The sequence below is a fragment of the Nipponia nippon genome, unplaced genomic scaffold (assembly GCF_047370975.1).
Source record: "Nipponia nippon isolate SJK-2023a ecotype South Korea unplaced genomic scaffold, ASM4737097v1 scaffold_2, whole genome shotgun sequence".
In the NCBI taxonomy this organism is placed as follows: Eukaryota; Metazoa; Chordata; class Aves; order Pelecaniformes; family Threskiornithidae; genus Nipponia; species Nipponia nippon.
In genome coordinates, this window is record NW_028262336.1 from 58,841,374 (window position 1) to 58,860,373 (window position 19,000).

General features: G+C 42.2%; 1 protein-coding gene across 5 annotated transcripts in view; it reads right to left on the reverse strand.

The window, feature by feature from the left end:
- The window catches only part of GABRA5 (gamma-aminobutyric acid type A receptor subunit alpha5), a 58,612-nt gene that overhangs the window by 12,993 nt on the left and 26,619 nt on the right, over nt 1–19,000 (reverse strand). For all 5 annotated transcript variants that reach the window (XM_087757964.1, XM_087757960.1, XM_087757961.1 and 2 more), the window contains one exon: nt 16,236–16,318. In XM_087757964.1, coding sequence (XP_087614090.1) covers nt 16,236–16,318 — 83 coding nt within the window. The remainder of the gene's footprint in view (nt 1–16,235; nt 16,319–19,000) is intronic.

Consider the following 19,000-nt stretch of genomic DNA (forward strand, 5'->3'; position numbering starts at 1 on the left):
ATTCAGACAGAGGCCAGAAGGTGCCAAAACTCCACCCAGATCTCACGGGTATGCTCAAACAATGCTTCATGAGGCTGCTTTCTTTTGAAACCATGGCAGGGAAGGGAGGCTGTCCTTCCCAGGCCAGCTGGTGAGAAGAAAAAGCACTCAGGCAGGTAAGAGCAGAGCTTGAGGCCAGTCCCTGCCTGGGAGGAGGACTTCCAGCCTGCAGGTCCTCTCTCATGGGAAAATATCTGTTGCGAGGCTACAAGACAGAGAGCTGTGCCACTGCTTGGCCAGGAGTAGAGTATCTATGGGAGAAAGGAGAACAGCCCAGCTAGAAGAGGCTCTTGTGCAGGAGCAGGATGGTTACAGCCAGGGCTTTCAGACACAGTAGGGTGACAGATGTGTCCCTGTGGAGCCCACCCCAAACCAATGCAGCCTGCAGTGATTTCCCTCCCTCCAAAGAAGTCTCTCACATTAGGAATAATATGAATTTACCCCAGTCTAGAGATAATCTGTTATGCAGGATCACATATATGGTATGATTCTCATCTATCTTCCATGCAAACGTAAGAAAGCATGGTCTGTATTTTAAAAAGCTGTAATGTAAGATTTTTGGCTTAGTGCCTCCTTTCCTCACTATGGGCCAGGCTCTGAATGTCTAAGCCTCCTTGGGAGAAAGAGAAGAATTGAGAAAATGTCAAAACATGAATGTGAATGTAAAAAGATACAGCCACCCCCTCAGTCCAAACGCACCCTTGAGAGAATCTCACAGCTCTGTCAGGAAAAGGCCACCCCATGCACCTTGGTGTTGCAGCTGAACCACTTATCATCTCTTTTCTGGTCATCTAGATAAACCTCCAGGCAGATAAACCTGTGTACTTGTAGCAGGTAGCTGTCTTCCTACCTCAAACCTTCTGCTATGTCTTTCCAGAAACCTCAAACTCCAGTAATCCCAAACTTGACTACCGAAAGCTCCAGCTCTGCTGCTGATAACCCATGCAGTATAATTAGGCACAGTCATATTGAAAGCTGAAAGTGTGGGAGTAGTCTAGAATAATGTTATTTTGCTATTGGGATAGAGCAGGTGCTAATGAAGAGTTGGTAGTATTCACTGTCATACCAAATTGTGTAAAAACCTTCCTCCACTTAAGTAAAGCTTCCAGTAAGTTGCCTACCAGCCATGCTTGCTGAAGGACTGAAAAACTTCAGCTCATGCTTTCTAGAGTTATAAGAAAGGTTTACTGCTGATAAGGGAATAAGGTCCTCACCTCCTCTACCTGGTACACACAGGAGGGACAAGGAGCCTCCCAAAGGGTGATTGATAGAAAAATGTAGTAGAGGCTTTGGGTTAGCAAGCTGGGAGAATACTGCTGGTATTGCTGTAAAAGCAAACTCAAATTCAAAGCCACTGAAAATCCAAGTGAGACTGCTTGGTGTTTATTCTACTTTAAGCAAGAGGGCTTCTTCTATTTTTATGAATCCAAATAATTAATTTGGTGTTCTTTCAATCATTTTGCTGGCTTGCCTAAGAAAGGGGGAAGCCTCATTAAATTAGTCTTTCTCTTCTAAGCTCACTCTTTCAAAAAGCAAAAAAAAAAAAAAAGAAAAAAGGTAGCAGTTGAGATGAACAGCTAAAATTACAGAGAGGTATAACATTATTAAAAGTGAGAAAATGACAACAGACATTTATTTCTAGTGGACATTTGATAAATGGCTGCAGGCTTATCACCTGCCAGAATGATGAAACAAGTAATTTCTTCTCATATCTGTTTATTGATGGGCAGATCCATTTTTCTACATTCTAACATCCAACACACACCACACAATATAAAAACAGTAAAGATCTCCCTTGGTTTTCTCCCACCTTCTTCCTGCTTTTGTATGCCTGGCAAGGAAAGCATGACATGGTCTTTCTTACACCAGTGAACAGAGGGCAGGGGAGCGACTGCAGCCAAAGGGAGAAAATACATTAAGACAAAATCCCACAAAGCAGAGCATCCAGTTGGTAAGACCTGGATGATCCCTGCCATTCGCCTTGGCATTGAGGGGTGCCCTGTTTTCCCTGTTTTCATTTGCAAATGAAACAGTTTGAGCAGTGCAGCATCCTCCTGTACATTCAACAAGCAGCCCACAAACAGGGAGCCTTCTCCTGCCACTGCCCCCACTACAGGGCAGTGGTGGTGCCTGTGGCTACTGACAGACACTCTCCCTTCCTGCCTTTCTTTCTCCTCCTCATTGGAATAAACCCCAGGGGGAAAAAAAAAAGTAAAAAAAAAGTGTTTCTTAGGTCCTTAAGTCAAATAAACTCAAATGTAGATGGCTGAGTCCAAACTTTGAGTCTGTGGGACCCAGATGTATTTCTAGAACTGATTTTTTGAAGCTATAACCAATGAAAAAAGATCAACGCTGATGTCTGCCAGTAAGTTTCCATATCTGCAAGGCATGGCATAAAATAATTTAGGAAAAAGAATCTTCCAAAACACCCCCCAAACCCTTTGACAGACCTCACAGAAAGCCATAAAAGAAGCACCTGCATAATTAAGTGAAGGCAACCTGTGAAACATGGGATCTGCGTGTACAGGTGCCCACCTGGCATGCATGAGTTGCATTCCACAATTAAACAAACCGTTTATCCACAAACCATGGCTGGAACTTTTCTTTCAGAATTATGCTGGGCAGAGGCTGAATTAACTTACAGAGATACTGTAGAAAGATGACTTTTGGCTTGTTTTCTGTTTTATTCATTACAATTGTGCAGTTACATTCTTAGCCTTTATCATCATGATATTTAGTACATGCCACAGGATCATCAGACTGCCTAATCTTGGGAGCATTGCTAATCCCCATCAAAGCCTGTTGATTGCGAAAGATGTGCATAATTTGTCAGCTTTTTTAGCAGCTCTAATTACAATCTGAATGCGCATACAAATATCTATCTTTCTATCTTATCTATCCATTAATGTGTTTGACTCACTTAGAGGCTGTTAGACAACCCAGCAGAGATCCAGATTACAACCCCCAAAGACTTCTGCAGGCAGTAAAACAGGGCTGCTACTAAGCCATCGTGTACCAGCTTGAATTCTAAGAGTCAGGCTGGGTTTCTTCTGGTTTATGCACAAATACTTTTTAACCCAAGCATCTGTCAATGGTTGCGCCTATGAAACGGAGGCCAGATTTGAGCTCTGTAATTGGAATTTCCCATTAAATTGAGTTGATAAGAATGAATCGATGTACAAATGAGATCGCTCTATAGGAAGAACTAGTGGAACAGAGATCTAGTAAAAATGTAAGTTTAAATATAAAAATAACAAGACATGGTTCTAAATATGCATGGGCTGGGTCTAGGGGGAAATAGCTTTTTATAACAGTAAGTTATTAAAGTAAAATAGCAATTTAAATACTAAGAGAAATGTATTCATATATTCAATGATTAAGAGCCTAAAATGAAGACTTCGCCATAGTGTGATGAATTCTGCTGTTCTTGGGAGAATTTGAGGGTCATGGAAATTACTTTAGGGACCTGAAATCATCAGAATTAAGACTGATCATTTAAACTGGCATGAGCTTACAGCATATGGATAAACAGTGTGCATGATTTTACATGTGTGCCATGGACAAGAAGAGTAACGTGTATAAATACATGGGGTTACAAATTTGTATCACACAGAACCGCAGAGTGGTTGGGGCTGGAAGGCACCTCTGGAGATCAGCCAGTCCCACCCTCTGCTCAAGCAGGGACATCAAAAGCAGGTTTTCCAGGACCATGTCCAGTCAGGTTTTGAATATCTCCACCAATGGAGACTTCACAACCTCTCAGACCAACCTGTTCCAGTGCTCGGTCACCCTCACAGTAAAAACCTGTTTTCTTGTGTTCATATGGAATGTCATGGTTTTTAACTTGTGCCCACTGCCCTTTGTCCTGTCACTGGGCACCACTGAGCAGAGCCTGGCTCCCTCCTCTTCATTCCCTCCCATCAGCTATTTATACAGATGGATTAGGTCCCCCTGAGCCTTCTCTTCTCCAGGCTGAACAGCCCCAGCACTCTCAGCCTCTGCTCATAGGAGAGATGCTCCAGTCCTTAAATGATCTTCGTGGTCCTGCACTGGACTCGCTCCACAAAGTCTGTATTTTTCTTGCACTGGGGAGCTCAGAATGGGACACAGTGCTCCAGATGTGAGTAGAAATTAAATGCTCAGAATGAAATGTTTTTGGAATGGCGCACTATCATCTAGATGGGACAATGGAGGACATCCAAGGAGGAAATTATTCATGGACTTGAAACAATTCTTGTATGAAAACTGATGACAAAAGATAATAGGACACCATTGGCTCTGAAACAGGCAGTAGGAAGTTCAGCCTTACTAAAATGATCATTTCTGTCCTTCCTGAAGTTAAAATAAAAGTATAATTTGATAACATAGGCAGTATTTTATATGTTTTCCTGAAACACAGTTTTATTTGATCTTGTTGTCACATTCCACAGAGAATAGAATAGGATGTTCTGAAAAATGTGCCAGACGGGTCTTAAGAGACTTCATTACTAAGCAACACTAATATACTATACTGATCATTACTAAAAAAAATAAAGCCCTAAGTTAGGTCAAAATTACTCTGTTTCAGAATGTAATGCATAAGTCATCTCAGGAAAAGGTGGGAATAGGAATGTGATAGAAGTGTCTATGGCTTGGAAATGAAATGGAAGCAGAGGCTGTACCCATGAGGCAGTGAGACATACAGAACTGAGGATGCCTGTGAAATTGATTTTGAGACACATAGTTTTGTAAAAGACATTTTCTTCGGCTTTTCAAAGCAAGCGACAGGTGGAAGGTCCTGCTTAATTTTAGAAGTTCCAGTTCATGGGGGAAAACTCTAAATGTGACCTGACTTAGAGCTCAAAAATCTAAAGCAAAGGAAAAAAAAAACCAAAACCTTATGATTTTGCCTGAAAGTAACTTTGTGATTTTGGAGGTGTGATTTCATGATTAGCACAGGCAAGACTGCTGAGTGCTTTAATACAATAAATTGACTATTTGCAAGCTGGTACAGTAAATCACAGTCATACCAATGATGAACGTAACATGAATGCTAACGAACTGTTGTCCTGATAATTCACTCAGACACAGTACCTTCACAGGATGCTATTACACTGTTTAAGAAGAGCCCTGAGCTAGGAGCTGTGCAGAGTAATACAGAATGTCTCTCAAGGACGATTATGGAGACAGCACGGCAATTTGAGCAATGCCCCTTAAAGAGCTGTGCATATTTGCCACCACGCAAACAGTATCACCGGTGACAGCATCAGCTCTTCCCTGCCCCATCCTGCTCACCCAAGTGGCCACAGGGGAGCAATCAGAGCGGTGCATCTGTTCCACAAGCACTGGGACTGCCGTGACTAGGACTGACTCCTTGCTGTGAAATCTGACAATATAGGCACCTGGATTAAAAACGAGGCACAGCACACTGAACTGAGCTGTGTGTCCTGGGATAGCAGGTCCTCAGGCTCCACTCAGAAGAAGAGAAAAAAACCAGCAAAGAAAAAAGTTTTCCCATTGGGCAGCCTGGAGCACCTCAAACGGCAACAGATGCGCAGGTGTAGACAACTAAACTGTGCCACCCATCACTGTGGGATGCCTGCCACAGGCTGACTGAACGAGGTGACTAAACAGGGTTTGCTGCGGGGCACATCCAGATGCTCTGAGGTACCAGGCAGCACCAGCTCATCTTCCCAAAGTCCCTGCTCTCATCTGAGAGCTGACGTTAGGGAGCAGGTGATGCCTTCCTTCTTTCACCTCTTCCCGTTTCTTCCTCTCATTGCAGTCAGTATTTATAACACAGCTTCTTGCTTTATTTTCAGATTTAGCAGTAGCTGTCTCGATCTAGAACTAATCTGAGAATTGATTTTACACCACATTTAATGGTGGCTACACAATTGTTTTTCATGTGAAACAGGTCAAAATCTGGTATTCCAGCCTCTGATGCTTTCTTTTTTTTTCTGTTACGGTCGGTATAAATATCTGCTGCAAGAGGACTAGAGCAAGAGAGCAGTAGGATGTGCTGGGATGACATTTAAAAATTTGAAATATCCTGGGACTTTCCTGACCCTGTGTTGGTCTTTGTAGGCCAGGCATAGGGTAATTCCAAATCAGTCATCCAGTTTGAGCGCTGTACTAACATTTAATGAACTTCGAATTTGCAATCACAATATTAGGCAGCTATATTAACTGCTTCATTAGAAAAACCAGCATGGTCATGAGGAAGATGTTAGAGATTTAATTTACTTTTTGCAAGGCAAACAAAAGTATCCTCTAAAGTGTGACTGACACCATTGCTCACTTTTCATAGTATCTTACTCTCTAAGCAATCTTGATTGCAGTGGTCCACTCATTTTGCCAGCTGCTGCTTAATATCAGCAAAGCTAATGCGATCAGCTCTCCAGGAGTATCACTGGAGTTTCTTTTGAGAAATGCAGAGCGAATTTTAGAAAATACTCCATTTGGTCTTTTTGTGAAGGGTGCCTTCACTAACATGGCATTTTCAGCCACATCTAACATCACAGAATGAAACTGTGACCTCATTGTAATCGACAGACGTTCTTCCCACCCACCTGAGTGGCACCAGGAACTTACCCATCATAGCTAGCCCGTCTGCTGAGCTACCATTCAAAGCATCCTTACTTATAAATCAGTATGACCTGAAACCAGCCAAGAGTGATTGGGACTACTTGCAGAACTTAATATATACCTTTGTTTCTGAAACCGGTCCCTTAATGAAGACATTTACAACTCTCAGAAGTACTGCTACATTAATAACACTGTGTGAATCTGTAATCCATAGGTATGTAGAGATAGCTGGCTGAAATATTATTATTCAAACACTTTAATACTGCTCAGAGATTGCAATTACTAGAACTTATTCCCTACGCCAGAGGTGCAGTCATCTAAAAACTCAGAAGTGGGATTATACACTCCTGCCGTGGGTCGCAGTACAGCCCCGTATTTAAGATAAGGGGACAAAACCTCCCGAGGCCATCGGTTCAGACTGCCCAACCTCAGTGATGGATACAAGGAGCCTCTCTGAGGTGATCTGTTGCTTACCAGAGGCAGTGCCATTTCGCCTGCTGCCTGTCCCAGCACTCAGGCACATGTCTCGTCTTTGGGAACCAGCCCCTTCCAGTCACGGAGACCCAGGCCCAAAGGTGCGCACACTCTCACCTTCCCTGAGCACAAGTAAAAACACCTCCTTATTTACAGCCATCAGCTGACCTATTTTAGCAGTCTGCTTTAGGAGATTAACCTGAGCCTAAAAATATCTGCTTCTCTCCCCTGACTATAAGAGGGTGAGAGTGATCAGCTCAGCTGTATATATTTACTCTGCAGAGATACAAATTTAGGAGGGAGGAATTCCAGCTTTGCTGACAGATTTACTGCTGGCATGCTTTCAGCAAAATGGCTAGCTGCTAGCACAGGCTGGCCATGAGGAGACTTTCAGTGGATACGATGTGGGAACGGGGAAAAAACAGAAGGCCCTTCAGCCTTTCCTTTTCCCTACTCCTCCTTCTCTCATGTTTCTTCATGGAAGACAACACGAAACAACTGTTTCCTCTGAAGAAGCTTGCTGAGCTGGGACTGCAGCAGGGCTAGATCACAGCTGGGGCTAACTTGGCTCTCTGTGTAGGGGAGGAGGCTAATGCGGGATCCAGCAACGCAGAGGGAGGACTCCACCAGAGACTGAGGTGTCATGAAAGACCTGCCACACTGGAAACTGAAATCCAAGTTTCAGCAGCATCTTGCAGCTTTCCCTCCCCCCCCCCAAAAAAAAAAAACAAACCTAGGCAAGTAATTTTGTCATTAATCTACTGCAGTAGAACTGGGAGGCTCTAATTGAACCTAGGGACCCATAATGACAGAGGCAATAAAAGCAGGTAATGAACCACTCTATCTTTGCTCAGAAGAGACTGTAATTGCTCTTTGCCTCCTTTATCCCCACCTGCAAAATGCAGGCAGCAGAGACCTACCAACCTCACACCAGCATCACGAGAATGTTTTTAGAAACGTTTATGAAATGCTTACAAGCCATGGAAACAGCCACCTTAGAAAATAACACCCATTAAAAACCTGGCTTGTAAAGCAGTGGAGCAGTATTTACCCATTTGACCCATTTACAAATAATATCCCATTTACCAGTGGCGTAAACCTGTGATCCATGGCTGGCAACCGTAAGCCCTCGCTGTGCCTTTTGGCGCATTACAGGCCCGGCAATGTCTTTGCAGGTTTGCACCCAAGGGTCATTTGAAAGCTTAAGCACATTAAGCACAGAGTCTCTCCATTTTGTCTTCTACTGCTGACAACTCAAAGTGAATCACCGTTTTCCTGTAATCAAGCAGTTGCGCAGCCTTTAAATTTAGGCTGAAATCTCCAGAGTGGGAAACATGCTGATGTTTGTACCATCAGCAAAGCACCTGGATCCCCACACTGCTCCGCCACAATCATGTCTAGACTTCTTTCAGGCGAGATAAAAAAAACACTGCTGAGTATCTCCACACCAACTCCTTCCCCTGCCTGAACTTTTCTTTCCTTGAGCCTGAAAACACCACTAGTCAAGCTTTTCCCTCCGAAAAGTCTGACGCACATGGACCACCTCCCAACGAGGAGGCTGCTCCCCAGGCAGGCGGCGCGCAGCCACGGCCGCTCAAGGGGCTCTCTGCAGCTGCTACAAAAGCTACCTCCAGTGCCCCCAGGAAGCACTCCTTACTGATACAAAAAAGGGTTTCATTAAAGGCAATCCTGCCTGCTTGGTGGCTGCTCCAGGCTGGTAGGGAGCCAAGCCCTCTGCCGCTGCATGTCGGCAGAGTTTGCAGCCTGGGGTTAGCGCTGGCTGCAAGACGACAGCTTTTTTGCATCATGTGGCGATCCTGTGCGAGCAATTGTTCTTTCTGACTTCCCTTTTTTGTACTGTTATGAACTAAGGGGGAAAAACTCACGGGCTTCTGAAGAGGGGGTGACCAGAAGTAGGAAGCGATGGACCCAGAGCTGGGCAGTGTTTCACAGGGAAGCAATCACGCACCCAGAGGACGGGATGGTAGCAAATGCTGCATTTTTAATGTATTTTTAAAATTATCTCAGTGCAAACAGTAACCATGTATACGTGACAAAGTCTTTGAAAAGGTAATTAACGACAGTGACTGCAAACGCTTAAAGAGGATTCTAACACAATATCTCCAGCCTTTTCTGGAAAGTCCTGAATATGTGTCATTGTAATGGCTGAAGAAAAACTGACTGATCTGATAATTTTAGGGAGCTTTTAGAAAGGGCCCTTTTCCCTTTTGTCACACTAAGAGGTATCACTTCTATGGGAAACCTACCAGACGAGTGAGAAGTTAGGGTCCTGTTCATTTGCAAGTTCTGATGCAGACTCAGGTCCCATAACAATAGCTGCTGCAGAAACTCGCACCACGCAGTCCAGGCCCAGAATTCTACGATTTAATTTCTAAGTAGATTCCTGTTAAGAAAGCATCTTAGATCTCTGAAATACTTCAATATTATAGTATTTTCTTTTATGCACCATGCTTGCTGAATCTCCTGCCCTTTGGGAGCTCCAGGCTGCATTGCTTCGTGTTGACTGGGGGACTCAATGCAAGGATAAAGCTGCTGGCAGCACTGACTGCTCAAAATGCTGGCTAAGGAGGTGTCCATATTGCTATAGATGCAGATCTGAAATGAGTACAGGCTCTGTTGCATCACCTATGAGATGGCTTAAGTATCTCTTGGTATAACCCACTCCACTCAATGCAGGAGGAACAGCACAGCTCATACAAGATTCTTGCAGAAATGGTAATGTTGTCTCTATACTGAAGAGCCCTACTGACTTTTATTAAGATCCTTTGAAAAATGGGACTTCCAGCAGAAATAGCTAAAATAGTACCTAGGAGACATCATACAAAAGCTCGCCACCAACATAAGTGACATCCACAGCAGTGACTGTTTCTTCTGAACAAAGTACAACAGAAGTACGTATTTCTGAGCTAGCAATGTAGAGAAAAACAGACTTCTAAGTTACTCTGACCAGGGCACAATATACTTATCTACATCTGAGCTAGTATTGCAGAAAAATCGGAACTTCTGAAATATTATTCATCTCATCTTTAGGCAGTTATCAAAAATAGCTCTAATGAACCACACTACAGAAGTACTTATTTCCTTTCAGTGGCCATAAAGGGAGTCTAGATAACTAACTGTGACATATTTGTTTATCTAAAATTGTCACAGATCCATCCTGTCCATTTTCCAAGTCTTTGTTGTCAATGCAAGGCTTTTGATATGGGCCAAACCACCCTGCTCATTCTGCAGCAGAGCATTTCCATATCCCAGAACAGGTAAGAGCCGTAGCAGATCTGGGGGAGTCTAGGGGAGCCTTGTGGCTCTAGTGAATCCCTATAGTTTTGTGAGTGAGTTTTCAGTCAGGAGTCTGTGTATTAAGGACTTCTGAACTAAAAGACTTAATTTTTTAAACAATGCAGCCCCACGATTAGCCATGTGTTCATGATTTCAAGGAAACTAGAGGCAAATAACAGCAATACCATTAGATGGTCTCCACCTCCTCCACTTATTCTATGGATTGGATGGAAAATCAGTTCAGGCTAGATGCCTATGCTTTACTAGATAAACTTAAGTAAAATTACACCCCTGGTCCAAGCTAGTTGTCTAGACTGCCTGTCTGATGCTGCCACAAGCATCTCTTCCAGCATGTCTGGAGACCTAGCTTCTAAACAGCTAAAAATTAGGGGAGAAAAATTCTAACCAAAGTGGTGGTTGGTAACTGGTGGTAACATGGGGCAGGAGAAGTGATCAGAGAAATATATGAAACGTCCTAGAAATATTGAATTTTAGTATTCACCTAGCTTCACCTTATTTTAGTCATTCAGATGTTCATTGCAACGGAAGTGCCTAAGTAAGCAGTGATAAACCTTAGGAAAATGTAAGAGAAGACGTTACATGAGCAAGCAGCATGCCTCCCTTGACTTCAAGGAAAGCTTCTACACATTGCATAAAGGCCAAACTTATCATTTCTATATTAACTGGCTTTTGCCTTAAATTGCAAAATCACAACTTATTCTTGAACTTGGCCACACAGCATTTCACAGAGAACCTCCCTGGCTCTCTCCATGTGGCCTTTCATAAAGAAGGCACTAACACTTACCAGCAGAGTCAACAAGCTGTGCTGCCTGTCTCTGCTCTCAAGGAATGGACTCAGAAGCCTCTTCTGGCCCGCTGATAGAGATGAGTAACAGAAAAGCTCTGCCTCTACATGTGAGACTGCAGTTCCAGCTCTCCCTGGGAGCAACTCAAGAACACCTACCAAAGAGCCATTTCCCCTTTTCAAAGTGTCCCAAAATTAACATTTGTCTTTATTTATTATCCATTTAGTTATATTCTTACACAAGATTTTTACCCACAGGTTTTGAGAGGCTGAATACATTCTTTATCACATTTTACTAAACCAGAATTAGAGTCTGTTTGGAGGGACTCTGTTTTCAAGTCTTCCCTCCCCACCTGCAGTTCTCCTGCAGCTTCACAGGTGCTAATTGGGGGAAGCACAAAATCAAGAAATGCCCTATAGGTGCCTTCACCTCAGTGCTCTCTCAGCTAATTCTCAGCTTTATAGAGAAACTTCACCATGAGGGGAATTTTCTTAAAACACGTTTTTTTTGAGAAATTTCTCAGTAGCTGTACGTGCATCGATAGTTGGTGAACAGCAAGTGACTTAATGTTAAGTGTTGCAATAAAATCCTGGGATACTCGTGAAGTTACTATCTCCTCATTACTCTGAGTTCACCAGTCGTCTTAGAGGAAAATAATTTGGGCACGTCTCCTGCTACAGAAATAGCCTGTGCACTTTCCTTTATCAAAGACCACAGCTGACACCATGACTCAGTCTGAGCTGTTAAAAAGGAAGATGTACATAACCATGTTAACTACTTCCTTCACACGCTACAAATTTTACCTAGTGCTGTTTTCTCACAAACGGTCAGGAAATTCCCTTTTTGATCTACAGTGATCGACCTTTGCCATCTACGTGGCTGAATTAAATTAATCAGGAATAAATGCCAGGCCTGGTTTTCCCCTGCTCATGAGCTAGGGGATCTCATTATTTTCAGAATATTCATTAGACTCTCTACTTACTCTAAAAATAGTAGGGTTTTTTTTGCAGCTGAGTGACTAGTGGGCAGCAGATTCATGCATTTATCTGTTCCACAATACAAGATCTGATAACTACATGTACTCAGACACTGTGCATTCAAGAGACAGTTGCCATAAATAGACCACCTTACAGTATTTGACATTGTCAAAGCACTGGTTAATGTTCACTAAGAGCAATTAACTAATTCATCTTCAGGGCAACCCTGTGAGCTAGGTAAAACTGATACAATTAACGCATGAGTAAAATGAGATTTAGGAGTTCAGTCAGTTGCTTGGGCAAAGGCCTTCATGGTCTAGTGGATTAGACATCTGTCTCTCCAGCCAAAGAAGTTGAGTCTAATCCTTTTTCTGACATTGATTTGCTGTGTGACCTTACGGAAAGTCAATTAACTTCTCTGCCTCAGCTGCCCTAGAGATAATGATGCTTACCTACCCGGTGACACATGGGTGTTTGGAAACTGTACTAAACGATACTTTTAATGTACTCTTAAGGCCTATCAGTGGACGAGGTGAAACAGTAAAGCTTCCTAGCTTTAATGTCCTTGCTGTCTTATTTAATTCCTCCTCCACGCACCAGAAATAGCTTGGGGGTAAGGAGGAATTTCTTAGGCTAAGACACTGCCAGCGAAACTGTGGCGGGCATCAGGAAACTTCATCAGATCCTGTTTGACCAGCAAATTTATTTAGAGTACAGGTCAGCCCTAGAATTGTGATGGAAAGTTTATTTTAAACTTGGCCATGGAAGAAACCAGCATCCTTCCATGCTACCGTGAGGTAATGAACAGACTGCCACGGCCATCCCCATTGAGCACCCCTTATTCGAAGGGAGCGGAGCCTGGTTGCAGAGACCCGAGAGCCTGCGCTCATGCACCATCCCTAGTTCCCTTGTATGTCTAAATGAGATTTCTGTGGGATGATTTCTACAAGTGGCCTTATCGCTACCAAGGATGCAAGCTCGGATGGACACTACCCATGTACACGCACCTCCTCGAGCAGACCCAACTGATCTTGCCATCTCTGAGCACTGGGGCATTGTACTTAAGAACAACTAAAACCTGCTCTGTTTAATTCATTAGAAACTGTCCTTGAACTTCTGGCCTCTAGCCAGCATAGCTTTTCATGACATGCCATAGAGCATTAAGTACTACTTCTGTAGTTGGCATTTGAACTGCCCAGCAGGTACCTAGGCTGGTGGTGTGCGCACGTAACTTCTTAATACCCCTTTTCCGATATTCGACCTTGCTTTTAATTATTTCTACAAAATATTCCGTTGCTACATATAATGCTGCCTAGGGCCATAAAATCTCCCACAGTTCTAATATAGCAAGAAACCAGTCAAAGGGGACATAAGAATTCAGCATTTACCTTCATTTCTGTAAGCAAGATTAACATTCCTTCTCTTTAATACTGAAGGAAATGTCAGGGCTTTTTCTCTTTTGCTTGCTGAATTATAGCAAGTGCAGTGAACGCTCATGCATCCAGAAAAATAATAACCTGCTCCTGCCACTGATGTGGCACCGATCGCTTCTTGGCATCCTTTCTGCTGCCAATCCGCCCGTGCACTGGCTGCTTTGTTTCACTGCCCTGCTCTCTCCACCCTCTGACCAGTTAGCACTCGTCCCTCCTCCACCCTCCCAGCTCTATTGATAATGTGTTTAACATTTACTTTGATGGTATTCCTTGAGGCTTTTCAAAATCCTTCTTGGAAAGAAGACCATTAAAAAGAAACCCTTTGGGGAAACACAGGGAGAAAAGCTAAAGCAGAAAGGTCATGTGCTTGTGTTAAATATACCCTTTTAGGCTTTGTCTTGCTGCAAGCCTGAAGATGACTTAATGCAAACCCGTATTGCTGTAAATAGGGAATAAATATTGTATTCTCCTAAAATACATCTGGGCTAATTCAATAAACCCTGACTTACTGGCTGCTACTTGTGCAAATATCTACATATTAAATTACAATAAATTACTAATGAGCTGTCAGATCAGTAATACAGATATTCCAAGGCTGAAAGATTTTCTATAGCTTGGCCCTATATGTTTATTTACTGCAGAGGCTACCAGTGTGGACTAGCACAGGACAAATGGCTCCATGTCTATACACTGTGGAAGAACTTAAAGGTGACTTGTAGTAGCTTATAAAATATACTCTAGGATTGTATGCTGAGCGAGGCAAGGAGCATGAACTAAAACCGTATTCAGCCCTCACATACCTAAAATATGACTTTTCAGTGTTGGTTTTTCCCTGGGTTAAAATTACCTGTGTGCTAATAGGTGATTAATAGGTAACACATTTGGCACAAGCAGAATATATAATTGCATTCAGACAGATTGTTGTGGTTCTTCAATGCTATTGAAGACTGTACTCCTTCTAAGCATTTGTAGCTTAACTAGTAATGTTATCTCTTCTGCACTTGCACGTTTGGGTTATTTTTTTTTTGTCTTACTATATAGAGAGTTAGAACCTGTACCTTACTGCACCTAGTCTACTAATTCATTGAAGCGTTCATCTAACTTTAATGTTGAGCTTCAGATCTCTGCTGCATCAGGCTCTTTGTTTAAATATGTATCTTTTCATTTTATATTGCATATTTTGCAAGATTTCATAAAACTACCCAACATCCCAGTTCTACAGTCTGCACTAGAGACCGATAGGTGTGACTTCAACTTTATCTATCAATACAGCAAAGAATATGTAATATATGTAATACCAGGAAGGACAACTTATTTTTCTTTTTCATCTTAATTCTTTCCAGTAGCTTTTATTTAACCTTATATACAAATAACGACACTTTCCTGTGAGACGTTTTCGCATTTTAAAGTTCGGAATGGAATGGATGGTTTGCATATAATTTTTTTAAGTTGAGTGTAAAGGTGGATGGACCTTCAGATTTATATTGGCTTTGCTGTAAATTAATGTTGCTGAAGTAAATGGATACACTTGAACCTGCAGTGACCTTGTAAAATACTGGTGGCTATTCAGATGAAACTGGGTCTATCTGGATTGGAAGAGGGAAGGGAAATCAGTTAATCTTAAATTTTGTAATTTGGTAATCATTACTGTAAACAGTGTTTTTACTTCTTAGTACGATCACTAGAAGACAATGCATAGCCAGTATTAAACCAGGGCAGATACAGATGATAAAGGCAAAGCTTAATCTTGCTAGGATTAGCAACTCTAAATTGATACAACTGAAAAAACCTTGAAAAATGCTGAAGTTAGGTGGCTTCAGGGACTAGCAAAATGCCTTGCCTGGTAATTTTCAAAAGTCTTTAGAGACACTGATTGCACCTGGAACCTCTGATTTGATTACCAAAATAAAAAATGTCTACTGTAGTAGCCTCATCTGTACTTTAATTAAGAGCTTTGTAGTTAGATATAACCACCTGATCCTCTGAGGTTATTTTTAAAGTAAGCTTCTGGCAAGGCAGCAGTGTGGTGGATTAGAGGCTTGGAATTGAGGAAAAATCATCGTTCAGCATACATTTTAGAATAATGTGTGCATATATACAAATACATGCGTATTCCACATGATGTAACAAGATACAGGACTGGATTTATTAAAGCCAAATGGAAAGATATGTCCTCCTTTAATATTCTAGATCCCTTTTAATATATGCGATGTAGATATTGCACTGCAGCCTGATTCACCTAAGTACCACAACAGCACATCAATCTGATATTGTCCAATGAAAGCTCCATTCTTCCTCAAATATAAAACGAAGATATCAACTTAGCTGTCTGCATCTACTACTCCATCTAACAGTGGCTGTTACACTTGATGTGGATATATAAGACATATCACCCATCAGCTCACCATTCATCACGGAGCATGCAAGCATGAGCTGAAAAGCAGCAGTGCCGGATAAAGCACACTCATGGAAAATGAGCAGCAGGGTAGCAGGAAGGGTGGCAGACTGGGGGTGCTAATGAGCCGTGTTAAAAGGGGGGGGGTGTGTGTGTGAAGGGTGAACGGTTCATACAAGACATGGCTGAACATGAAAAGCCAGATAACAACAGATTTTTCCAGTTCTTATTTCAGAAGACAACTTACAACTTCCAAATTTTAATGGGCAAGCATGTGCATCCATGGGGAAATCTTCAAGCTGCATGGGACATTCAGCAGAGATGGTCAATCTGTGGGGGAGTAAAAAGAAAACACATCATTTTTTTTTGGCACCTTCCCTTTAAGCCTTTCACCGCAATACATGAGTGCTGACACAAGCGAGCTTTTTCTGAAGGCTCCTTGCTCCTGCTGAAATCACAGCAACCCCCTGTTAAACTGAGTGTGAGATAAGCCAGGTGGACCACTGTGTGTGCATGCTGCAGGCCTTATCTAGTAACACTGAGACACATGAACTGATTTTATTTATATAAGCTGCTTCAGTAAGATCATTCTTTCATATTAGTACGTGAAGGAACTCCTGTGCTGGAGCTTCTGCCATGCATCTTATTCTTATCTGCTTTCTGTAGGTATTGCAACTAGACTAGGAATTTGACTTCTGAGTATAGCACAGTTGCAGACATAAAGAAGCACTGACTTTATGTATAGATGTAACTATTTAAATACATAAAAATAAATATATTTAAATAAATAAAAGTATATCAAATTAATATTTATATCTATCTAAAAAAACATATACAAAGTAAATTACATTATCTATATCTACATCTACATATGACTTTATGTAACACTATAGTTAGTTTTTGTGGAAACCACATGGTATCGGGGCAGTCCAATTGTGAATTACCTGGGCACCTTGTCAGGAAAAAACACCAGGGTCATTTCCCCCAGCATATTGCCTGGGGAAACAATTCTATCCTGGACCACACTGTCACTATATGGAAATTCTTGAGCTATAGTGAACATAGGGGTAGGGAAGGAAAAACTCTTAAAAAAAATAGATATACCCTGTGGATGTTCTGTATGACTGACAGATCAAGCTGAACACAAAGAAAAATCTAAGGTAAATTTCTGAAGCAGTGCAACATCAGTTGTATTGACATCAAATATATCAAATATATAGAGAGCCAAAGCTTACTTTTCTAGGTGCACGGAGCACATAGCACAATGAGAACCTGGTTTTGATTAGGCCGTTTTGATATTTGCATAATACAGATGGTTCGCTCAGGACAGTGAGGATGCAAATCTCATTTTACATTATGAGTACCCTTATGCCTTTCTCGTTTTATGCTGCTATTCCGCCTCAGAGGCAACAGACCAGAGACACTCAAAGCCTCCCAGACTGTCCGGTGCTGGGGTGATGCAGGGTTCTGCTGGAGGGCAGCCTGGTTCCTCACCAAACTGCTGCCTGAGGGGCAAAAATCTGCAAAGAAATCCACAACACCCTACCACCAGAATGCAAAAGTACCCCTTCCTATCACAGCAGCCGCACGTAGCCATGCTCCTCAGCTATATATACTCACCGTTTCATATTAGGACACCAAAGTGAGTATTCTTGCTACAAGAACTTCTATCCAAAGGGATCATAAAGGGTAACAATCTGTCCGTGTACAGATGGCACAGCATTCAGCCAGTCCAATTCAATACAACACAATAATGCCTTGCCGGGGCACTCCAGATACATGGACAACAAATTGGGGGAAACAGCTCCACTCTCTGCCAACGCACAGAAATTCTGGAGCTTTACCAATAGCTGGAAATGGCAAAATAAGCACAGAGAAATGCAATAGTATCGCTGGCTAGAGATTGTATCATGAGAATGGGCTGGGAAACAGGGAGGGAAAAAGGCAAACTGCAAACAGTAATAGAAAATATAAAGATAATACAACATATAAAGCAAAAGAAAAAATAATTCAGTTCAGAACAGAGATAATGTATCATTTGGTAAGAACAGACGGGAAGTCTACAATATAGAAAAGAAATGACTGAGGCCTGAGATACCTGCCCTTAGGCAAAACTGTTCTTGGACTTTATTTTTGTAAAAGACATTTTAAAATCACTAAAATATGGAGTTGTCTGCAGTAGAACTGCCCTTGGACATCAAACCCAGCAAAGCCACAGTCACTGAGAGTGCTACATGGATGAATTTAACAAGCTGGTTCTAGTAGCATCCTGTCCAGAACTTGCATCCTTTTCATAAAAATCACTCTAATGGGTGCTTTAAAGCAAGGCTGCCATCCCTCCAGTGCATCATTATATTTTCTGTACTAAGTATTGCAAATTTAATTTTCTTGATAAATTCAAAAACCTTGCTCCAAGTGCCATAAGAAAGCTGACGTGTTTTACTGCAGTCCATCTCCTTTCTGTCTACCAGAAGTTAAAGTACGTTGTTTCAAAGGCTGCAGCTTGACAACATTTTAATACGCATGCTTGTCATCTGCAAACCTCCGAGGAAGGGATCTCTATATCCATCTTACCAAGAGAGCAGCTGTGGAATCAGGAAGTGAAGGAAGATTCAATGCAGAATTATGAATAAGACCTTCTGTTTCATCTGATTGTCCTATGAATTGTATCCTGCTTCCTGCATCTCTGGAAATAACCCTTGTGTGCAATGAGGAAGGCTGTAGACATTCCTCAACCATAAATGTGTAAGAGAAGTGAAGATGAGGTGCACAGAGGCTGGGATCCAGTGGAACTCGAGAGTCAGTCCCTTCAGAAATTATTTCTGCCTGTCTTAAATGAAAGAGTAGCATATAAGGCTGGAGGGCACCTGGCTGCCACTACCTGTCTCAGAAGCCACAAAGACCCTGGTGGTGGCAGGGCCACTCCTGTGTCCCCTCTGAATTCCTCATCCAGCAAAAGGCAGCACATCCCTTAAAAGGAGGGTACCTGGTGCAGTCTTCTGGGTCTAGGCC